General features: G+C 44.5%; 2 protein-coding genes across 4 annotated transcripts in view; both read right to left on the bottom strand.

The window, feature by feature from the left end:
- Window positions 1-11,562, bottom strand: part of SMO (smoothened, frizzled class receptor) — a 29,888-nt gene extending 18,326 nt beyond the window's left edge. For both annotated transcript variants that reach the window (XM_089527388.1, XM_089527387.1), the window contains exons 1-4: window positions 10,948-11,562; window positions 1,761-1,966; window positions 684-893; window positions 71-243 (exon numbers count right to left, since the gene is read on the bottom strand). In XM_089527388.1, coding sequence (XP_089383514.1) covers window positions 71-243; window positions 684-893; window positions 1,761-1,966; window positions 10,948-11,218 — 860 coding nt within the window. In that variant the 5' untranslated portion in view covers window positions 11,219-11,562. The remainder of the gene's footprint in view (window positions 1-70; window positions 244-683; window positions 894-1,760; window positions 1,967-10,947) is intronic.
- A 7,543-nt stretch (window positions 11,563-19,105) lies between these two features.
- Window positions 19,106-24,648, bottom strand: part of TSPAN33 (tetraspanin 33) — a 32,606-nt gene continuing 27,063 nt past the window's right edge. The window contains exons 7-9 of one of the 2 annotated variants that reach the window (XR_016281466.1): window positions 24,436-24,597; window positions 21,044-23,288; window positions 19,106-19,588 (exon numbers count right to left, since the gene is read on the bottom strand). Coding sequence is in view for 1 of the 2 variants with exons in the window: in XM_089527386.1 (XP_089383512.1) it covers window positions 23,187-23,288; window positions 24,436-24,597 (264 nt within the window). In the remaining variant the exon portion in view is untranslated. Of the gene's footprint in view, window positions 23,289-24,435; window positions 24,598-24,648 lie in introns of both variants that reach the window. The other variant, XM_089527386.1, reaches the window with a different exon arrangement.

Below are 24,648 nucleotides of genomic sequence, written 5' to 3'. Positions count from 1 at the left end.
AGCCAGGAGTTCTCACTGTGCAAGGGAAGCCCCCCTCCCAAAATGAAGCGCGTCCCCTTGGGAAACCTACGTGGGCTCCCCCAGGCGCATAGTCCCATCAGCACGGCACACAATCTCCAGGCGTGCTCCGTCCATAAACTGGGCCAACCAGCCAATGCTGCCCATGAAGAAGCAGGCATTGACGTAGAAGAGGATGACGGCTGGGTAGCGGTTTGAGTTCTTCCAGTCGGCAATGAAGGTGGCCTACGGAAAACAGGCAAAAAAGCAGAATCAGTGGATGCTTTTGAGATTTTGAGAATGTGGTGTAGTCTCCTTCCTTAGAGGTCTTTAAACAGAGGCTGGATGGCCATCTGTTGGGGATGCTTTGATTGTGAGTTCCTGCATGGCAGAATGGAGGATGGACTGGATGGCCTTTGTGATCTCTTCCAACTCTATGATTCTATGATTCTAACATACTGGACTGTTTCTACAATAAACTGGATTGTTTCTACAGTGTAGATGCACTCTAGGGCTCAATAAATCTTTGCATAAAGATTATTGTATCTATTATTTGGGGGGGAAAGTTTATTTATTTTTCTTTTACTCATGTGGAATTCCTAGCAACCACTTGCAAAAAGCCAGGGTTCCTGGTTGAGAATCCCTAGTTCGGACTAAGATGTGGATCGGACCCCCATTCTACTTACCAAAGTAAAGAAAGTGCAGAAGATTGTGACGGAGCTGAAGGCGGCAATGTAGACATGCATTTCGCGGTGCTCCGTGTCAGTGAACAGCGGGTTCTGGCACTGAATACCGCAGCCTTCGACATCCTCGTACCAGCTCTTGGGGTTGTCTGTCCGCACCAGGGGAGCTTCGCACTGCCCTGAGTTGTTGAATTTGATGTTCTGGACCTCATTCTGTGGGAAAAGAAAAGCAAGTGGGAAAATGTACAAATCAATATACTTCCTGGAAGTTGCAATGCTCAGGACTTTGCCTGCCCACTTTAATATTTTTAATATACAATAGGTCCTCCACATCCGCTAGTGTTAGGGGCACAGGGCCACCACAACAGCGGAAGAACTGCAGATAAAAAAAACACTATTTTTTTTAACCGTAGAGAATCATACAATCATAGAGGTGGAAGAGACCCCAAGAGCCATCGAGTCCAACCCCATTTTGCCATGTAGGAACTCTCAATCAAAGCACCACTGAGAGATGGTCATCCAGCCTCTGTTTAAAGACCTCTAAAGAAGGATATTCCACCATGATTCAAGGCAATGCATGCCTTTGTTGAATAGCTTTTACTGTCAGAAAGTTCTTCCTAATGTTTAAGTGGAATCTCTTGTTCTGTAGCTTGCATCCATTGTTCTGGGTCCTGTTCTCTGGAGCAGCACAAAACAAACTTGTTCCCTCCTCAATTTGACACCCCTTCAAATACTTAAACAGGGCTATCATATCAGCTCTTAACCTTCTCTTTTCCAGGCTAAACATCCCGAGCTCCCTAAGTCTCTCCTCATAAGTCATGGTTTTCAGACCCTTTACCATTTTGGTCACCCTTCTCTGGACACGCTCCAGCTTCCCAACATCATTTTTGAGCTGTGGAGCCCAGAACTGGACATAAAATTATTCCAGGTGAGGCCTGACCAAAGCAGAATGGAGTGGTACTATAACTTCCCTTGAACTAGATACTATACTTCTATTGATGCAGCCTAGGATCGCATTTTCCTAGGTCTAGGATCTATCACTTTTTGTGCCATGACTACACTAGGATCACACTTCCTTACCGGGCAGCCTTCGGGGAATTGGTCTGTGGTGCACTTGAGGAAGTCTGGCCAGCCCCGTTCCCGTTCCACAATGGTGCAAGGTCCACGTGTGGCTTGGCACAAGGTCTGGCTGGGCAGCTCCACCATGCCATCCTCACACTTTGGCATATACACGGCACAAAGGAGGGGCTGGATTACGTCCCAGCAACGGGGGGCATTTCGCAGACCTTGAAATAAAATAGACAAGAGCAACAGGGATCAGCAATACCGGCTTGAGCACCTCCTCTTGGCAATTTTTTTGCTTTCTAGTAATAAAATGTACAACACTTGATAGTACAGTATTAAAATGAAAATAAAAGAATCAATAAATAAATATAGTCAGCCCTCCATATCCATGTGTTTTTTAATCCACCGATTTAACTATCCATGGCTTGAAAATATGAATTCCAAAAAGCAAATCTTGATTTTGTCATTTAATATAAGGGATATCATTTTACTATGCCATTACATTTAGTGGGATTTGAGCATCCATGACCGACAACAACAACACTACACCATTGTATATAATGGGACTTGAGTATCCATGGAGTTTGATATCTATGGGAGTCCTAGTATCAAACCTCAGCAGATACCAAGGGTCCCCTGTAATAATAATAATAATAATAATAATAATAATAATCCATAGTATATAATGGGACTTGAGCATCCATGGATTTTGGTATCCAAGTGGGGACCTGGAACCAAACCCCAGTGGATACCAAGGGTCCACTGTAATAATAATAATAATTACAGTGGTGTCAATCTGCATTATTTCTACACTGTAGATGCACCCAAAGGCATCCCACAGCATCTTTAAAATTAACCAGGAAGAAATCTGCAGCCTAAGTTTTCATGCCCTCCAGTCCATCAAACATCTGATGAAGCTGACTCTGTGAAAGCTTATGCTAGAAATGCCTTTTTTTCTCCATTAGGTCTCAAAAGGTGCTACTGGATTCCTTTCTCCCTATTTTCTTCGGATTATTATTGTTGCTGTTGTGTGTCTCCAAGATCACTGTTTTTTTATGTGCAAGTGTGGATTTGAACTCTGGTCTCCCAAAATCATAGTCCAGCGCTCAGACCAGTACACCACACAGCTGCTGTATCTCTATACCTAATAACCATTGGGAAAACCATACAAGATAACAAATACGATATAAAATGATCCAAAAGTAACTAAAGAACATACAAAGGGTAACTACTAATTAGATAATGAAATAAAATTACAGAAACTAAAAAAAAATTATCAAGAAAGTAACTGACAATTATGTAATTGCATACAGAAAGTAGCTGACAATGTTTTGCAAAATTGACTTTACTGCCATTAGTATTCACAATGTCAGTACTTGGCTGGATTGCTAAGATGCTAAATAGAGGTCCATGAAAAGAATTGTCCTAAATAGAAGTTCATAAAAAGAACTGATTCTATCACAAAAGTTTCAAGTCTTGTATCTTGGAATAAACACTACTTGACTTCCTCAGGTGTCAAGCTGTTTGTTGCTGTTTGTTCTTGTGTGCCTTCAAGTCATTTCCGACTTATGGCGACCCTAAAAAAAAACTTACAAGGGCAATAGAAATTTAAGAAACCCCTTCAAATTGGAAAAGGGGAGAAGATGTTAGTTCCCCAACCATTCTGGACATTTAAAGTATAGAACAAGGGGAATGGGGTTTCAATGGCCAACGTTGTTATAAATAGTTTTCTTCTGAAAGCTATAGCAGAATATTGTCCAACAAAAGGTACTGCACAGAAGTTCCTGCAAAGCAGTTCCTGTATTCATGTACTGCATAAACCTGTACATAAAATAAAAGTGGTTTCAGAAATATTCTGGGATACATTGAGTGGCCAAAACTAGAAATGTCTATTTTTCATTTTATTTTTTTGCAATGATAGGATAGTGAAGTAATGTAGGATTAGGTTTTAGGTATCATGGGGTTTTCTTCGCAAGGTTTCTTCAGAGGGGGTTTGCCATTGCCATCCTCTGAGGCTGAGAGAGTGTGACTTGCTCAAGGTCACCCAGTGGGTTTCCAAGGCTGAACTAGGATTTGAACCCTGCTCTCCAGAGTCATAATCCAGTACTCAAACCATTAGAGGTGTCAAGCTGTAGGAGTGGAATAATAAGCAAAGCAACTTCTCAGATAGGCTGCAGTTGCAATGCCAAAACATAGCTGAAACATGGCATGAATTATTTTGGTACCTTGCATGGTTCCACTCAAGTTTGTTAGGTATAGTTTTCTTTTTGAGATCCTCAAGTAGTTTCTTTTGTGCCAGTGATGTATATCTACCCTGACAAGTATACACCAAATAGCAGCCAGGTATTCATCCAAATCCTTTTGAAAGACATCCAAGTTAGTAGTCACTATATCTTGTGACAGTGAGTTCCACAGCTTCTTGCGCACCCAATACAAATATATTCCAAGTCTGATGCAACCATCTGCTTTTTCACATATCAATAGAGGAAGAAAACAAAACAAGAGATCCCTCCTTCCTTCCTCCTTCCTTTCTTACTTTTTACAGGTGGCCAGTTTAAAACATTACTTCTACCTGTTGCAATGCACATTCTCTTCAAAGTTATTTGGGGTCATGTTGTGAATATATCAATGGCACACATCTTGCATCCCCATTCCATTCCCGAGATAAAACATATCAGCCCAGGATTTGACCAAACTATCCTTTCAAATTTTGCAATGGCTACTTTGAAGAACTTATTTTTTAAAAAAAAGAAATTCATCCTGAAGTTTAAGAAAGCAGTTGTGTTTGTTCCAGAAGGGACCTTGTGGTGGGTAATTCTTTTAGGGTCATGGCTCTGGCCACAGGAAGTCTGCCATGCACAGAAAGCTTATATGGGTTGAGAAGGTCATTGAATGCAATCTACAAAAGAGACTGATAATCAAGTTGTCCTCTTTTCTGACAGCAAGCAGCTGAGCCCTTGCAGCATTGTTACATGAACAATATGAAGAAATGCACAGTTCCATCTACTTAAAGGCAGACAAAGTGTGGCTCTCTATATGTTCTTGGACTCTATCTACCAGCAGCCCCTAACCAGCACAGACAATGGTGATGGATGCTGGGATCTGCAATCCAAGACTGTAAGGAAGGGCACACAGTCCCCACCTTTCACTCCTCAAGGCATGAATTATTTCTTCATCCAGGATCCAAAGTACAATGGTCAAACAGCCCTTACTGTCAGGATGTTCTTCCTAATGTTGAGGTGGAATCTCTTTTCCTGGAGCTTGCATCCATTGTTCCGGGTCCTAGTCTCTGGAGCAGCAGAAAACAAGCTTACTCCCTCCTCAATATGACATCATTACAAATATTTAAAAATATCACCTCTTAACCTTCTCTTCTCCAGGCTAAACATCCCCAGCTCCCTAAGTCATTCCTCATAGGGCTTCATGGTTTCCAGGCCCTTCATCGTTTTAGTCGCCCTCCTTTGGATACACTCCAGTTTCTCAACATCCTTTTTAAATTGTGGAGCCTAGAACTGGACACAATATTCCAGGTGGGGCCTGACCAGAGCAGAATAGAGTGGCACTATGACTTCCTTTGATCTAGACACTTTACTTCTATTGATGCAGCCTAGATCATACTGGCTTTTTAAGCTGCTACATCACACTCATGAAGCCCTTCATACCATCCTTACCTTCCTAAATCTACACTCCAGTGCCCTCCTACCCCAGAGAGTTAGGGCCTGTTGAATGCTGGAGTTTGTAGTTTAGTGTGGCCTCTCTGGCTGAAAATTTTAAATACCACTCCCTAAACTACACATCCCAGGATCTCATGCTGCCATGGCAATTACAGGGGAATAATAGCTCTACAACAGTGTAGTGTGATAGGGCTCTCTGATGCACTCTCTCTCTGTCACACACACTAATTATCTTTCATATACACTCTTCCTCTGCTACACACTCATTCACACAATTGCACACTTGAATTCTCTCTCACACATACTGGCACTCACTCACACACAGTCGTTTACACATACTTTCTTACATATCGCCACACTTGTGGATATGTACACATTCAGTCACACTCTTTCATTCATTCATGCATTCTCTCTCTCTCTCTCTCTCTCTCTCTCACACACACACACACACACACAGAGTCGCACAGAAACATTAACTCTCTCATGTGAATGAGTGCATATGTGAATATATACAACAGAGATAAAGAGTGTGACTGAGTGTGTGTGCATGTGTGTGAGAGAGAAAAGTTGTGCTTGAGACTGAATGAATGCATCTGAGGGAGAGAGAGTAAGAAAAGGGGTGTGTGAAAAAGAATTAGTGTGTGAGAGAAAATCACTTGTATGTTAGCATGTGAGAGTGACTGTGTGAAAGAAAGTGAAGGAAAGTGTGACTGAATGGGGCTGAGAGAGCATGGCTGAGCATGAAAATTAGTGAGTGAGACAAAAAGTGCAAAGAAAGAGTGTGGCTGAATGTGTGAGAGAACTAGTGTATTTAAATCACTTGTATGTTAGCATGAATGGGTGTGTGTGAGAGTGCTTGTGTGAAAGCAAGAAAAGGAAAGTGTGATTGAACGTGGCTGAGAAAGCATGGCTGAGCATGAGAATAAGACAAAAAGTGCAAAGAACGAGTGTGACTGAGTGTGCGAGTGAGAATTAGTGTGTTTAAATCACTTGTATGTCAGTTTGCGTGAATGAGTCTGTGTGTGAGCAATCGTGTGAAAGAAAGTGAGGGAAAGCGTGACTGAATGCCTGTGAGAGAGCATGGCTGAGCATAAGAATTAGTGTGTGAGAGAAAGTGCAAAGAAAATGTATGACTGTGTGAGAAGGTGTGACTATGTGGGAGGCAGAGAAAAAGTGTGCAGATGAGCATATGTGTGAGAGAAAGAGGGGTTGTGTGTCTGTCACAAACAAAACTGGCTAAGAGATTGTGAGGGAGAAAGGCAGCAGAAGAAAAGTGTGCAGCTGAACATGTGAGTGAGAGAAAGAGGGTTGTATGTGTGTCACAAACAGAGAAAAGGAAACTTTTTGCCCCTTTCCAGATGGAAAAAACCTTCCCTTTCTGCCCAATGTGTCAGAGTGCAACTGTGTAAGAAAAAGAATGGAACAGTGTGACTGTGGGTGTGCAAAAGTGAGAATACTGGGAGGCAAAAGTAAAGGGGGGTCTCTGGGAACTACAGGACTACTCAATGTCCTCCTTTTCCAGGACGCATCCTACATTTCAGCCTTCTGTCCAGGAGAAATTCCAAAACTACCTCCATTTTGCACAAGACTAAGAAGCATGCATTTACATTGCTATGACTGGGTTTTGGCTTTTCTTTGGTCACGTCCTCCATTTTTCTGGAATGCCCTACATTCTGCAGTGCCTTATCCATCTCTGCAGTGACGACAACCAGTCTAAGGTGACCAAACATCCCCCTTTTCCAGGACCTGTCCTACATTCCCACCTTCTGTCCAGGAGGAATTCCAAAACATCCTCCATTTTGTGCAGGACTAAGAAGCATTCATTTGCATTTCTAGGAGTGTTTTCCCCTCTGCTTTTCTTTCATCATTTCGTTTTTTGTGCTGCCTTTCTCCCAGAAAAGGACCCAAACCAGCTCACAAGATAAAACATTTTTAAAAACCTTACATCAATGACTGTTATTTACCAGATATCGGGAGGCTAATTGGGGTTCAATAATTTAGAGGAAGCATAGAGGATCAGGTAGAGATTATAAATTACGACATTCTAAGAATTTAACATGGGGGTTAGTAGATAACACATTCATCTTAGAAACGAAGGGAGGGATGGAAAGAGTTATGTAATGAGCTTTAGACATTGTAAAGGAAGAACGAAAACAATCTCGTTACATAATTTGTGTTATTGAAATATAAGATAGACTTGAAAGCAGTAGAGAGTAATGCAATAAAATTAATAATGATGTGTAACGAATTTAGTATAATGAACTGTATGGAAGTACAGTGGGCCTTGTTATCTAATGGGCTTTGATTCCGGGACCCCCGTGGATACCAAAATCTGTGGATGTTCAAGTCTCATTACATACAGTGGAGTAGTAGTATTATTATTGCTCAAATTTCTGCAGCATAGACTCCAACCATACATGGAGAGAGAAATCCCAGAGGTTCAAGCAGGATTCAGGAAAGGAAGAGGCACCAGGGACCACATTGCAAACATATTATGACTAATAGAGCCCACCAGGGAATTCCAAAAGAAAATCAGCATGTGCTTTATAGCAAGGCCTTTGACTGCATAGATCATGATAGTCTATGGAACACCCTTAAAGACATGATGGGAGTGCTAATACATCTAGATAGTCCTAAAGAGGAATCTTTACTCAGGACAAGAAGTCACTGTCAGGACAAAACAAGGAGAAACAGAATGGTTCCCACTTGGCAAGTGGGTCAGGCAAGGATGGATCCTTTGACCCTATCTGTTCGATTTGTATGCACAACATACTATGTGAAAAGCAGGCTTGAACACAGAAGAAGGAGGAGTGAAAATATGAGGCAGGAATATCAACAATCTAAGGTATGCAGATGACACAACGCTACTAGCAAAAAACATCACAGACCTAGAGAAACTACTAAGGAAGATCAAGGAAGAAAGTGCAAAAGCAGGCTTTTATTGAACATAAAGAAAAGAAAGATAATGACCATGGAGAATCTATACAAATTTAACCTAGAAAATGAGGAAATAGAAATAGTGAGAGTTCTCATACCTGGAATCAAACATTGATCGGAGCAGGGACTGCAGTCAAGAAAGCATAAGAAGACTAAGAATGGGGAGGCAGATACGAAAGAACTAGAAAGGATCCTAAAATGCAAAGATATGAGCACAAAAGTTAGAATCATACAAGTCATTGTATTCCTTATTGCCATGTATGGATGTGAAAGCTGGACAGTTAAGAAAGAAGATAGGAAGAAAGTCCCTTCATTGGAGATTATGTGGGGCTGGAGAAGAGTGCTGAGGATCTCATGGACAGCAGCCAAAAGGAGAAACCAATGGGTCCCGGAGCAGCTCAAGTTGAAAACTTCCTTGGAAGTCAAGATGACCAAACTGAGGCTGTAGTATTTCGGACACATCATGAGAAGGAAGGACTCACTGGAAATGCTGGGAAAGGTAGAGCTAAGCAGAAAGAGAGGAAGGCCTCATGCCAGATGGACGATGGACTTTCTCACAGGTATGAATTTGCAGGAACTTAGAAAAATAGTGGAAAATAGGGGGGTCTTGGAGATGTCTTATCCACAAGGTCACCATGGGCCAAGGCTGACTTGAGGGCGATTAACAACAACAACAACAACAATAACATTATTATTATTAACATGGGTCCTTGGTATCTGCTGAGGTTTGGTTGCAGGAACCCCTGTGGATACCCAAATCCATGAATCCACAAATCTCATTCAGTACAATGAATAGTAAAAAGCTATCCCTTATATAAAAGGGCAAAATCAAACTTTGCTGTTTGGACATTTATGTATTTTTGGACTATTATCAAGCTGTGGATGCTTGAATCCATGGATAAAGAATCTGTGGATGGGGAGGACTGACTGTATAATGTTTTTATTTTTGTAGGTGGAGTTGGGTTTTATAGAATCATAGAGTTGGAAGAGACCACAAGGGCCATCCAGTCCAACCCCATTCTGCCATGCAGGAAATCCAGATCAAAGCATCCCTGACAGATGGCCATCCAGCCTCCGTTTGAAGACCTCCAAGGAGGGAGACTCCACTACACTCCGAGGAAGGAGTGTGTTCCACTGTCTGACAGCCCTTACTCTCAGGAAGTTCCTCCTAATGTTGAGGTGGAATCTCTTTTCCTGCAGTTTGCATCCATTGCTCCGGGTCCTAGTCTCTGGAGCAGCAGAAAACAAGCTTGCTCCCTCCTCAATATAACATCCCTTCAAGTATTTAAACAGGGCTATCATATCACCTCTTAACCTTCTTTTCTCCAGGCTAAACCTCCCCAGCTCCCTCAGTTGTTCCTCATAGAGTACAACCGTTTCTAGGTCCCTCTGGGCCAGGTATGGACGCAGCTGGCGAATAAGCCGAAGCTGATGACAGGTGCTCTTGACCGTCACATTCACCTGAGCAGTCAGGTGAAGGGACAAGTCCAGAAGCACCCCCAGACTGCGCACGGAGTCCTTCACAGGGAGCGTGACCCCGTTCAGGACAGGTGGAACCACCGCCATTCCTGGACCAGGAGAACCTATCACTAGTACCTCCGTTTTCTCTGGATTCAGCTTGAGAATTTGAGAAGTATGCCCCCAATTCTGTCCTCCAAGTCATTAATAAAAATGATTTGCTGTTTGGTTTTGTCTTGTTCCCTTTCTTTGTATTTAACTTTAAAGGAATATTATCTTTTTAAGACCCAAACCTTTACCATCCGACTTAAAAAGCAATTAAAGACATCTTCTTAAAACAGTATGAAAGTTATCATAAAGACGTGGAACTTTTTTCTTTAAAAAGAACTTCTGTCTTTACTGGACCCTAAAAAACACCCAAAAGGTTTGTGGCTGTTGTTGTTTTCCAGACTCAAGTCAGTCTTTGGTCCTTACTGGACCATACAAAACACCCCAAATAAGTTAAGCAAAGTGTTGTCTTTGCCGGACCATAGACAAGACTCACGACATTCAACATCCAAAACATCCAAAACAGAGAACATCCCAAAGTGAGAGAAACCTTTGTCTTTACTGGAGCCTAGGAAGCATTCAAGAGACTCAAGGTCGAAGGCATCCAAAGGAAAAGGGTTGTCTTTCCTGGACCTTATATAAGAGAGAAAGTGCCAAACGTGCAAAAGGTAGGCGACCCTTTCCTTCCTGGAGCAGAGGAAGAAAGAGAGAGGCTGGCAAAGCAGGGCCAGAGGACCCCTTTCCTCCTCCTCCTGCTGCCGCTGCTGCTCCTTCTTCCCGGACTCGGAGAGCCAAGGCCCCGAAGGGGAGCAGCCTTCCTCCGTCCTTCCTGGGCGGACAAGAGGCCAGCTTTCCTAGTCCCGGCGCTGGCAGCCCTGCCTCCATCCCCATCTGGGCCGGGCAGGGAGCCCGCTTTGGCTCTGGCTCCAGGGCTATCTAGGGAGGGCCTTCTGGGAGTTCCTTGGGGCTCCAGAGCGGGGCTCTTCGAGGGGCTCCCGAGGAGGAGGAGGACTCTCCGCTCTGGCTGCCTGCAAAGGAAAGCCAGGAGGGCTTGGGGGGCGCAGCCTCCTTGTGCTTCTTCTTACCGGACCAGAGGAGGAGGTTGTGGCGGGCCTGGGCCTGGGAAGCCGAGTCCCCGGCCAGGAGGGTGGCGGTGGCGGCGTAGGGCAGAGGCGAGCCCAGGCAGGCGCCCTCCTCCAGCGGCTCACAGCTGGCCGCCCTCCGGCAGAAAGGCTGCCCCTGGCTCCGGTTGAGGGGCGCCCGGCCTTGGCCCCCGGCAGCAGAGCCCCAGAGCAGCAAGAGGGCCAGGCAGAGGCAGCGGCAGCGGAGGAAGGCCCCCGTCGCCCCGGGAGCCATGGCCCTCAGGGGGCCCTCAGGGGACCCAGGAGGAGGAGGAGGAAGGGGACCCCGAGGGAAAAGCCATGCCCCCCACAGACCCCTCGGGGCGCAAAGGGGCCCCGAAGTGGGAAGGAAGGAAGGAAGGAGGGAAAGAGGAAAGAGAGGGGAAAGAGGGGGTACTTGGAGGAGACCCCCCCCCGCCTGAGGCCCTCCTCTTCCCGCCCTCCTCCCCCCAAAACAAGACCCACAAAGAGGAAAGAAAGGGGCTCCCAACTTGGGTCGGACTTCGAGGAAGGAAAAAGGGAAAAGGGGAGGAGGAGGAGGGGGCTCTTTTTGAGGGGGGTCTCCTCAGTTACAGCTTTCTCTTCTCCCCCCCCCCCCACTTTTCTTTCTTTCTTTCTTTCTCTCTCCCCTTCCCCCCCCCCCCAAAAAAAACCCCCAAGGGAAACTAAGTGGAAAGTGAGTCCCAACTTTGGCCAAACTTGGAGAAAGAAGGAGAGGAGAAGAGAAGGGAAAAGAAAAGGAGGGAGGCCTTCTTTTTTTTTTGGGGGGGGTGTCCCCCAGCCCCCCTCCCTGGCTCCGGGCCCCTTTCTTGCCTTTCTCCAAAAGAAAGACCCCAAAGGAACAAAGGCGAAACTTGCTCCCAACTTTGGCCCAAGTTAGAGAGAGAGAGAGAGAAGGAAAGGAAGGGCAAAGAGAAAGAGGAGGAGGAGGAGAAGGAGGAGGGGGAGGCTTTTGGGGGGGTCCCTCCAGCCCCAGCCCCTTCCTCCGGGCCCCTGTCTCTCTTCTTCTGCCCCCAAAAGGGAGCTGGCTCCCTCCCGGCGCCTCTGCTCTGCTCGGCCTCCTCCTCGGCGGGGCTTTTGTTGTCCTGGGCCTGGAGGCCAGGCGAAGCGAGGGAGGCTCCCCCAAAAAGAGGGGGAAGGAAGGGGGCAAGGAAGGAGGAGGAGGAGAAAGAGAGGGAGGAGGAGGAGGAGGAGGAGGAGGAGAGCCCAGCCCAGCCCGGCCCTCCCTTGCCTCCCCTCCGCCTCCTCCTCCTGGAAGCGCAGCCAAGAAGGGAAGGGAAGAGATAGAAGGAGAGGGAAGGAAGGATTGGAAGACCTTCCCATGATCCCCATTGCCCCCCCCCTTAGACAGAGAGGGAATTCCTGCAGCCACACTCTGGCCCTCACTCGAACTAAGCCCAGGAGGACCTTGGGGCCCCTTTCAGACTCAGAGAGAGAAAGAAAGAAAGAAAGAAGCAGGCGCTTTCCTAGGCTTCAGTCGACTGCCTCAGGGGCATTTGGGGGAGTCTCTCGGGGGGGGGGGGGCTTCAAGTCACCTGGGGACTTCTGGCCATTGCTAGACACGTGTTACCACCTCTTTTCCTGCCCTTTGCATCCATCGCTGCTTTGGGTCCTGTTCTCTGGAGCAGCACAAAACAAACTTGTTCCCTCCTCCTCAATATGACACCCCTCCAAGTATTTAAAGAGGGCTCTCCTGTCACCCCTTAACCTTCTCTTCTCCAGGCTAAACAGGCCCAGCTCCCCAACCCTCTCCTGATAGGGAGGGCTTCATGGTTTCCAGGCCTTTCACCATTTTGGTGGCCCTCCTTTGGACACATGGCTCCAGTTTGTCCACATCCTTCCTCAATTCTGGGGCCCAGAACTGGGGCCTGAGCAAAGCAGATGGGTTGGACAATACTTTGGGGAGGGAAGATGGTCTGACCAGACTCCAGCTGCATCCAGGAGGCCAAATTAATGCAGTTTGGGGAAAGCCCCAAATAGTCGCCTGCTGTCCTGCTTTTTCAGCCAATTTTAAAAATGTCCCAGTTTCTCGGTCTCCCTCCCACTTTCACCCTTTGTCTACTTACTTCAGTTGCTGCAAACTGAGTTCAAAATACTAAAGTTGTTTGCGCTCTGCTAACTCAGCCAGAGACAGAGAAGAGCAGGCAGAATCTCCTATCGCTCAATGCACTGGAATTCTGGGATTTGTAGTTTTGCAAGACATTTAACCTTCTCTGTCAGAGAGCTCTGGTGCCACAACAAACTCCAGCTCCCAGAATTCTATACCCTTGAGCCAGGGCAGTTAAAGCGGTGCCAAACCAGGTCATTTCTCCAGTCTGGATGCAGCCTAGGATTCTTGGAAGTCTCTCATCCATAGAGTCGCCAAAGGTTGGAAGCCACCTTCATGGAAAATAAAAATGCCACGTGGTCAAGATGTTGCTGTTGGTGGTGATGGTTGTGTGCCTTCAAGTCATTCCTAGCTTATAGTGACCCTCAAGCAAACCTATTGTGGGGTTTTCTTGCCAGAATTTGTTCAGACAGGGTTCGCCATTGCCTTCCTCTGAGGATGAGAGAGTGTGACTTGCCCAGTGCCACCCTGTAGGTTCCCATGGCTGGAGAGGGATTTGAACCCTGCTCTCCCAGTATCCTAGTCCAACACTCAACCCACTAGACCATGGTGGCTCTCCGTATCTTTCAAGATAGTGAAAGTTATTAATGGGGAAGAACACCAAAGCCAGGAGAGACTGCAGCAGGTTGCTTTTGCCAGAGCCATCCGGGAAGGGAAGGAAGATTCCACCTGCTCTTCTCTGTCTCTGACTGAGTTAGCAGAGTGCAAACAACTTTAGTATTTTGAACTCAGTTTGCAGCAACTGAAGTAAGTAAACAAAGGGTGAAAGTGGGAGGGAGACCGAGAAACTGGGACATTTTAAAATCAGCTGAAAAAGCAGGAGAGCAGGCGACTATTTGGGGCTTTCCTTACCAAACTGGGAGAGTTGGATGATATGTGCCAAACTGGGGATTCGGGAGGTCTCTCATTCACAGGGTCACCATACACCAAAGACAACAACTCCATGGAAAATAACTCTTCAGCACATTCATCCCTCCTTTCACAGAGACATCGCTTTTGCCTCTGACTCTGCTGGCCGTCTCCAGATGAGTTTGCTATTAAAAGGAACGATTACTAAGCTTGACCAGAAACTAAAAACGGTTTGAGAAGACTCCCACCAAGACCACTGTGCGAAGAAGGCCGGACGGACTTCTTGGTGTGTCAGGGATCCCTTTGTATTTGGCAACTACAGAAATCCCACTGAAAAGTCACGAGCCTTTTCTTAATTATTTCAGAACTACCTCTCAGAGGTTTACCATTTGGTTTATTACATTTAAATAATTTTCATCAAATAACAGGAGACTATCACAGGGGGAAATTCAGGGGATTAGAAAGGCATTTTCCCAGGAAGGTTGCACGATCGTGGCGAAGACTTTCAGACGATGTCCTGATCTAAGAAGGCTTATCCCAGGAAGGACCCAGAATGCTCCAACAACAAACCACTCATGGGATTTCCTTATGAATGGTTTGTTGCTGGAGCATTCCTGGTTCTTCCCAGAATAAGTCCTCTCAGATCACGATGTGTGTGAAAATCTTCTCCACAATCATGTGACTTTCCCAGGCAAATGCCCTTTTAATCCCGATTTCCCCCGTGTGATACTCTCCATAGACTAATTTCTGTTCTCAGCACTGAGTAGATTCACTGAATCAATGGCATTCACCAATGTGCTTGACTCACCATTCAGCAGTTGAATGAATGGCTTTACGGACAAACCATCAGCACTACCCCTTAAATGAGTTGATTTTCCTCCTGCTAACTTTTTTCGCTCTCCGTCTCTTGCATCTGTACATGGTGATGGGGAATACAATGGATTGGATGATTCTCACTTTAATGTTTAGTTATGTCTCTACATTTTATGATCTCGTCCAGTTCTTTCATTGTAGCCCTTCCTGTTACTAGTCTTCTTCTGGTTTCCTGACTGCTGTCTCCATCCTGATCAATATTTGAACCAAGGTATGAGAACTCTTTGACTATTTCAATTGCCTACAATGAATTATTGTAGATCTTCCGTGGTGGTGGTGGACATCATCATCATCATCATCATCTGATGTTCAGCATCAATGCAACCTTGACACTTTCTTCCTTGATCTTCCTCAATCACTCCAAACCTTTATTTCTGTTAGTAGTAATTGTTAGTAGTATTATGTCATCTATATATCTTGCTAATGCTCCTTCCATCTAGCTTAATTCCTCTTGCCTCTGAGTCTAAGACTGTTCTGTATATGATACTTCCTTCATATAGATTGAATAGATAGTGTGATAGTATGTAGACTTGCTTGACCCTTTGCCGATTGGGAGCCATTCTGTTTCTCCATCTTCTGTTCTGATGGCAACCTCTTGCCTTGAGTATAAGTTACACATTAGGACAATCAGATGTTGTGGCACTCTCGTTCTTCTAAGCGCAAATCATAGCTTTTCATGATCTATGCAGTCAAAGGTTTTGCTGTAGCCAATCAAGCAGATTTTCTTCCTGATGCGCTCCATTATCCAACATGTTTGCAATGTGATCCCTAGCACCTCTTCCTTTTCTGAATCCATCTTGAAGCTTAGGGATCTTTCACTCCCATATAAGGTAGGAGGCATTGCTGCATGACTTTGCTTGCATGGGAAATTATTGCAATTCAATTCTTTCATCAAAATGGTGAAAGGTCTGGAAAAAACCATGTACTATGTGGAACAACTTAGGGAGCTGTGTATATTTTGCCTGGGAAGGAGACGGTTAGGGGGGGTGACATGATAGCCATGTTTAAATATTTGCAGGGCTGTAAAACAGAGGATGGAGCATGCTTGTTTTTTTGCTGCTGCAGAGACTAGGACCCAGAGAAATGAGTTCAAACTGCAGGAAAAGAGACTCCTTCTGAATACTAGGAAGAATGTCCTGTGATTCTATGATTATATACATTTGAAGGCTATGTTCAACTATTTGAAGGGATGTCATCTTCAGCAAGGAGCAAGCTTGTTTTCTGCTGCTCCAGAGACAAAGAGCAATGGATGCAAGCTGCAGGAAAAGAGATTCCCCCCTAAACATTAGGAAGAACTTCCTGACACTAAAGGAGTTTATCACACTGGGGCTAATTTCGGCATTAAAGAGAGATTAAAGAGCATTTAAACCATTCTGCAAATAAAGTGAAAATGGTAATTGCGCGAATTATCACATGCAATTGCGTAAAGTGCTTAGTAATGCATTGTTGCTGAAATCCCAAAAGTAAAAAGATGTGCATTCTTTGTGACCATTTTAATGACGAGTTTTGTGCGATGTCGTGTGAAATTGTTTTGTGTAATTACGTGATTTCCCCCCCAGGATAAACTCCAGATAAACTCGTGTGATAAGCTCCTAAGAGTGGCTTGACAGTGGAAGGCGCTGCTGCCTTGGAGGGTGGCAGAGTCTCTCCGAAACCTCTTTGGAGGATTTTAAGCAGATACATCTGCCACAAGGAGTGCTTGGGTTGTGTCTTCCCATGTAGAAGGAAGAGGTTGGACTAGATCGCCCTGGAGGTCTCCTCTGACTCTGCCCCATCTTCGGCACTGCCTTGCCTTGCCAAGGGGCCATGGTAGGCCTGGACCGTCCCTCTGCTCCCCAAACAGACTCCTTCTGTCCCTGCCTGGGATCTGACGTTGCTCTTTTTGGCCTGGGAGCAGAACGTGGGTGGGTTGTGCCTCCTCCCCACTGCTCTGTTTGCTGGGAGATGGATGGAAACCTTCCCCATTGCCAGGCCCTCTGTGTGTGTGGTCCGCCTGTCTGGAGTCGTGCCTCCCTCCCCAGCCATTTTTTGTCTACGTAAGCAAGGAGTGTCTGGATGCCTTTGGCTCTCACACGCATTCTCACAGTGATGTCAGCTCAGACCCTCCAAGCAGCAGGAGGAAAAACAGAGAGGCAAAGCTGGAGCTTTCGCAGAAGGTGCATGATGTGCCACTTTTTAGAAGCATAAGAGTTGGAAGGGACCTCCAAGGGCCCTCCCTTGCCATGCAGGAAAACATAACTGAAACACCCTTGAGAGATGGCCATTCAACCTCTGTATAAAGACCTCCAAAGAGGGAAAATCCACCACCTTCCGAGAAAGTCTATTTCTACTCTTGAACAGCTCTTACAGTCAAGACGTTCTTCCTAATGTTTAGGTGGAATCTCTTGCAACTGGAATCTTGTTGCCGAAAGCAAATTTACTCCATCATCCATTCACCGTCCATCCTTTTCATCTCTGAAAGAAAGTTGTTTTCTTTTCCCAGTGGCACCAAGGTCCAAAACACACTGCAGAGATAATCCAGTTTGGGACCACTTTAACTGCCCTGGCTTAGTAGTAGGGAATCTTGGGAATTGTAGTTTGTTGTGGTACCAGAGCTTTCTGACAGAAGTCTCAATGCCTCACAAAATAAAGTTCCCAGAATTCCCTAGCATTGAGCCAGGGCAGTTAAAGCAGTCTCAAGATGGATTATTTCTGCAGTGTGTTTCGGCACCTAGTCTCCATTCGTAAATCTTGATGCTTCATAATCTTTTCTTCCCTCTCTTTGTCTTTGATCCTACTGTCCCTCAGGATCACTAGATCTATAAGGCCATCTTCCTTTAACTCAACCACAATTACATCTGGCATACTGCATTATAATAGTTTATTGGTTTGAATCTTACAAGTCTCATGAGATTTTTACTTCACCAGCTTTACAACTTTTTCAAGCTGATGTTCCCACCAGTAGTTCCTTGCAGAGAGTAAATCCTTTTTTAAAAATACATAGATTTCAGTATATTATTGCAGCCACGTTATCATGATGTTTCTTATATTCAGTCTGTGTGATCTTGCTGTACTTGTTGTAGTTGTTGCCGAAATCCTATATCACCTTTATTAAACTTAACTTTATGCATAACTCAGATAAGCTGCAGAGGCACTAAGAAACCCTGGCTGCATCTGCACTGCAGAAATGATGCAGTTTAACACCACTTTAACTGCCACAGGTCAATGTTATGGACTCCTGGGATTTGTAGTTTGATGTGGCCTCAGAACTCTCTGACAGAGAAGGCTAAATATCTCAGAAAACTAAATCCTAGGATTCCATAGCATTGAGTCATTGCAGTTAAAGCAGTGTCAAACTACATTATTTCCGCAGTGCAGATGCAGTCCCTTTTAATAGGCCATGCATGTTGGGTGCAGTGGAGATTATCACACGGGGATGGGATAAGGACAGGATCGCTCCCCCATCCTTATCTCTTCTTTCACTGCGATCCTGCAGAAAGCTTTCAGATCATAGTGCTACTGCATTGAATTAACGTGAACTCCTGTTAACACAAAATGTTGGATAATGTCACTTCAATGAAGGGACAGTGACAGGATCTGTGCAACATCGTTTGAAAGTCTTTCATGCAAATGAGATCAACCGTGCTTTCTGGATGGGATAATAATGGGAAAACCCATTAATATAACCATAATCCAAGTTTATGATCCAACTACAGAGACAGAAGAAGATACTGAAAGAGTCTATGCTGGAGTCCAGGAGGAAATAGATCACCCACCCAAACAGGACCTCTTGCTAATCATAGGTGACTGGAATGCAAAAGCAGAATGCAAAAGAGCAGAATCAAAGACTGTAGGAAAATCTGGCCTAGGATCAAGAAATGAGAGTGACTCAATTTTGCAAGGCCAACAGTTTGTTCATTGCAAACACATTCTTCAAGCAACCCATTAAATAACTACCTTGGATCAATTATTGATCAGAAAGGAGACTGCAGTCAATAAATCAGAAGACTAGTACTGGGAAAGGCAGCTATGAAAGACCCCACCTTTGACTGTAGAAAACATTCCTATCAGGTCAACCATGACAAAGATGGATCCAGAGGGGTGGATCTGTGGCACATTTCTCACCAGCATCACCATCACAATACAGCACATGTTGCAAAGGTCCATGCCATCTCTATAACCATCCTGTATCTGCCCAGTAACAATCAAGGCCACACTTGACAAAATGTAGTTCTTTTAGTACTTTCAACTCAATTATAATCCTCCTATATTGGAACAGATGGAAAAAAGAAATAAAAAACCAAATCACTTACAGTTCATATTTATTCTTACAGAAATTTAAGGCCATGTTGACCAGAACACACAGAGTTCAATAACAAAATACAGTACTCTCTCTCCATGGTTAAGAGAAAAAAACAACCGATGCGTGGTCTCTCCCTTTTCAATTCTTTTGTAGGACAAACAGGTCAAGGCCTAGGACAAGCAGGGTTTCTGAAGGCCACCAGGTCCCCTAATGGAAATTGGAATTTGAGAGATTTAAGAAGAAACACTTGACCCAACATGCCACTATTTTTCATGCATCAGTTGTTTTTTTCCTAACAATTCCACTGACCGGCCCTTAAACTAACTTTGTAGGAAGTTGTTTTGCATCTTCTGAGTTCAAGATGGCCTTGCCGGACAGAAGACCACGAATAAAATGTAAGACCTGTTTTTCCCATCTGCACAGTAACAATCAAGTTTACATTTGACAAAATAGAGTTCTTTGAGTACCTTCAACTCAGTTATAATCCTCCTATACTGGAACAGATGAAAGAAAAAGAACCCAAATCACGTACAGTTCATATTCATTCTTACATAAACTTAAGGCCATATTGACCACAACAATTACAATTCAGTAACAAAATACTTTCAGTGATTAGGGGGAAAAAACAATTGATACACAATCTTTCCCTTTTCAATTCTTTTATAGGATGAACTGGTCAAGATTTAGGACAAGGGTTTTTGAAGGCCACCAGGTCCCCGAAGGGAACTGGAAAAATGTGATCCCTGTTGACTAAGAATGTTACAGGGGCCGTTTTATCCTTCCTTATTGTTCGGTTAGCTGCCCAACCCGCTAGTGCTGAGTGAGAATTCTGCTTGTTGACTAGTGTCGCCAAGTAGACCTGTCCCCAATATTCCCTCAAAGCCTTGAAGTGGCAGGGAGATCATGTCGCACCATTTTGAAAATTCCCTTTATATGGCACACAAAAGATTTAATATGGTGTTGGATCCCATATTTTCACAAGGAAACTGATGATGACGGATGCATCTACACTGCAGAAATAATGCCATTTGACACAACTACACAGTGGGAATGGTAGTTTTGTGAGGCACCAGAGCTCTTTGGCAGAGAAGGCTAAAGACAGTGTAAAACTACAGATCCCAGGATCCCATAAGACTGGGCTACAGCACTTAAAGTGTGTCAAATAACATTATTTCTACAATGCAGATGTACCCTATGTTATCATGAGTGTTAGTTCATTGGGAACTAACCAACAGAGTGTTAGAAATGCTTGGAGTTGCATTATTTATTATTATATTTTCTTACATCCCACCTTTCTCTCAATATAGGGACTCAGTCCAGCATTTGGGGGAGTATAAGATTATTCCTGCCCCTGACCTACACCATGAGTAGACCTTTTGAATCAGTGGAACATAAATAAGGGTTAATTTCTTAAATGCCCATTGATTCAGTGGCTTTGCTGTAACCGGTGCTTAAAAAAATGGATTGAGGACACTGTTTTACACAGCTTCAAATCATCATAGACTTAGAAAAGGCAGATTTTAGGATTTTTCAGTTTGAGAATTACACTGCTAAACACATCCCATGATGTGACAAATTGGAAAGCAGTGGTACATGGGACAGACTGTTGTGTGTCTGGATGTGTTAGAAACTCACTTGCCCGCTTCACAATCCCTATCTGAATAGCAGCCTCTGCTGTACCCATCTTTTAATTTTCACCACTTCAGACCTCCACCAGCTAGGAAGATCTGGGCAAATATGCAGGCTGTGGGTGTAAAGCAGTAGGGGAGTTTCTGCACTGCATTGTTATCATGGTTTTATCCCAGTTTAATGGTCATCATGGATCCCGCCTACAAATCAAGAAATCTGTAATTAGTGAGGGATTCACAATGCTCTGTATAGAGCTCCAGCAATATATTTCAGGGTGGTAGTTGGAACAAGCCAGCTCTTTAGCCAAGAATTGGAAGTACCTCCTCTTTGTTGTTGTTGTGTGTTTTCTAGTTTTCCCTGACATAAGGCTTCGATGTATGGCGACCCTCTGAATGTGAGACCTCCAAGATGCCCAGTCATCAACAGCTCTGCTCAGGTCTTGCAAACTCAGGGTGGCTTCTTTGACTGAGTCTATCCACCTGTAATGTAGTCTTGGTAATCATAATTTAATAAAAATAAGAATGATATTTTAATAATATTGTAATATTTTACTATATCCATTCTATGTTTAAATAGATGTATATTTTAATCTTATGTTTTAATAAAATGTGCTGGTCTCTGACTGTAATAAATTCATTCATGTGGCCTTCCTCTTTTCCAACTGCCTTCCACTTTACCAAGCATTATAGTCTTTTCCAGCAAGACACACCAGGTACATGTACACTGTAGAAATAATGCAGTTTGACACCACTTTTAACAGCCACAGTGGCTCCATCCTACAAAATCCTGGGATTGTAGTTTTGTGAGGCAACAGCACGCTTTGGCAGAGACAGCTACAGGCCTTGTAAAACTACAGATCCTAGGAGTCCATAGGATGATGCTACAACACTTGAAGTGGTGCCAAAGTGCATTATATCTACAGTGTAAATGTACCCACTGTCTCATGACATGGTGAAAATATGATACCCTTGATTTAGTCATCTTCACATGAGATTTCAGGCTTGGCTTGCTCTAAATCATTTGTCTTTTTAAAGCAGCCCATGGTATCCATAAAACTCTCTTCCAGCATCACGTTTCAAACTATATTGATGATTGTGTTGATCATCACACAATGTAGGGGCTCTAGGAGATCTCCCATTCATAAGGTCTCCATAAGCCAAAATAGACAGCAAACAACAACAACAGAACAAGGCTTCAGCCCCTTGGATAAATTCAGTCTAAAGCCCAGAGCAAATTCATGGCTGTGTTGACCTTGGGAGACACCAGATGGAAAGAGAGCCTATAAATTGTGGATCAGCCTTGTTGGGGCAATGGGATACTTCACAAATGTTGGAAGGAACCATCTCAGGTGGGAACTGGTTCTCCAGTTTTCAGTGGAAATGTGCAGGATTACTGCAAGATGCCACAGAAGCTGGGATATTAGCCAGATAATCCAACACTGCAGGGCTTTTCTCACATGGACTGGTGAACATTACTGCTGGCACTGATAATTCAGGCCATTTTGGAGGCCTAAACTGAAAAATCAAGATGGCATCCACAAACACACACATAACACTGATCAGAGTGGAAATACAACAGTTGACTGAACAACGGAAAACTTGCTGTCCTTGGCAGCTGTGAACCTCACTGCTCTCAGTGGGAAGGAGGAGGAAGCGAGGGCCAGACTCAACCTGGCATGATGCTTGGCATTTCCACTTCCAGACAACAGAGTTTGTGCCCATTAGAAGAATCTGGAGACGGATTTGCTAATAAGGAACCATCTAAAGTGCAAAGGTTCCCCCGGCTGATCGACTAGCTTTCCTGGTCTTGCCTCCATCTTGATCCTTGTATTGGTCAGTTAAAGAATCGCAGAGTCAGAAGGCACCTGAGAGGTCATTTAGTCTAGCCCATGTCCAGCATGTGAGCTGTAATCCAGAATGCAACGCTCGCATCCCAGTCAGATGGTCGTTGGTCTCAGAGTCGTTGGTCTCTTCCTGTCTATTCCTCTGTTGAAGACCATCCTGGATATATCACAAAATCAGAAGACTGGCAGTATGGACAGATCTTGAGTCCAGAAGGCTCTTTTCTCCCACAGCATGGAACAGGAGGTGCCTTTACCTTTGACTGATAAATCTATCCAGCAACCATCCCTCCCAAACCTTTCTCTACACCTCAATGAAGTAGCCAAAAGCATTGCCTGGCTGGTCAAATACTGACCACCAGCATCTCAAGCCATTGCTGCCACAGCTTCTGTATCTGCAGGCAACAAGTGCAAGGGAAAGTTGGGGTTTTAGTGGTGCCATCCCTGTTCTCCCCCATGAGCCTTAATCTTAAATTTGGGAGGGGAAGAGGAGGGGAAAGGGGGATTGCTTTCACGCTTCCTGCAATCTCAGCTAAGAAGAGGTCCTCCGTTCTCTCACCAGGATGTTCCTTGCAGGGGTCTGATCCTCAAATGAGGGGATTCTTCTCTGGACATTGGTGCTTTCAGTACCAAGGATCTGCACGGTGCTGCTGGTTGTACAGCTGCAGCTTGATCTGGTCTCTGATCTGATTGACAAGAACCTGGGAGAGCAGGATCCCAACCAGCTGCAAAAGAGAAGGAGAAATGTGAAGCAGGACACAGTTGTTGTTTGCTGTCATGTGCCTTTAAGTTGTTCCAGACTTATGATGAACCTAAAGTGAACCTATCATTGGGTTTTCCTGGCAAGATTTGTTCAAAGGAGTTTACCATTGCCCTCCCCTGAGGCTGAGAGAGTGTGACTTGCCAGGGTCACCCAGTGGGTTCCATGGATGAGTGGTGAACTCAAACCACTATGCCACACTGGGTCTCTTAGGGCCATGATAACCATGTTCAAATAGTTGAAGGGATGCCAAGGCAGTGTCACTGATCATAGTTATACGAGAAGGAGAAAGAATAGAGAAATCGCTTTTTGGGGATAGTATGAAAATAGATTTATGAGGTTATACAGAAGAGACGCTAAAAACTTCAGTAACAACCCAATATTGATAGGTGAAGGAAGTTGTGTAAAATTTTGGCTACATGTGTTTGTGCATATTTATGCATTCATGTAATATGTGTGTTTTTGATGTTGTGATGTTTTTGATTGTGTTAATAAACAATATAAATAAATAAATATTTGAAGGGATGTCATACTGAAGATAGAGGAGACTTTTTTCCCCTGCTGCTCCAGAGACTAGGACACAGAGCAATGGATTCAAGCTATAGGACCTCAACATTAGGAAGATTTTCCTAAGGGTAAGAGGAAGATGCTGCCTTGGAGGTGGCGGACGCTCCTTCTTTGGGGTTTTTTAAAGAGAGGCTGGATGGCCATCTTTTGGGGATGTTTTGATTGTGTCTTCTTGCATGGCAGAATAGGATTGGACTGGATAGCCCTTGGAATCTCTTTTAACTCTATGATTCTATGATTCTTTGCTCCACCTCAGCTTCTGCAACATTTTGCCTGGGGAAGGGGACACAGAAGACCCAGACTGGCCTCATCAAACAGATGCCCTCTGTCCCCAGATAGGATTTGACATTGCTGTGTTGAGGTCTCTTCCAACTTTATGATTCTATGAAAAACCTTGTCCAAGTTGCAACTAGAGACCTCCTTCAGCAACATTGTGAAAAGTACCGACACTGACACAAACCCCCAAAAGGATATGTGTCCCAAAAGGATTGTGGTCTACAAAAGAAACCTTCTCAAGCTCAAGGATGGTGAAGAGGGAAGCTCACCTGAGGAATGGCCAAGCCGAGGGCCACCCCACCAAGCAGGAAGAGGTTGCTGTGGATCCAGTTCACCAACTTATCGATGCAGCCGTTGGTGTAGATGAACTCGCTGGCCTCCAGGAAGTTAAGGGCCTGCATCCCTTGGCCACACATGGTGTTGATGACCGACTGGAAGGAAGTGAAATGGCAGGTCAGATGGAGCAGGAGGACAAGAACCAT

This window comes from Sceloporus occidentalis, unplaced genomic scaffold (genome assembly GCF_023333645.1).
Source record: "Sceloporus occidentalis isolate IW3139 unplaced genomic scaffold, rSceOcc1.0.p SCAF_5, whole genome shotgun sequence".
In the NCBI taxonomy this organism is placed as follows: Eukaryota; Metazoa; Chordata; class Lepidosauria; order Squamata; family Phrynosomatidae; genus Sceloporus; species Sceloporus occidentalis.
Note: the sequence above shows the minus strand (reverse complement) of the source record. Positions and strands in the feature narration are given on the sequence as shown.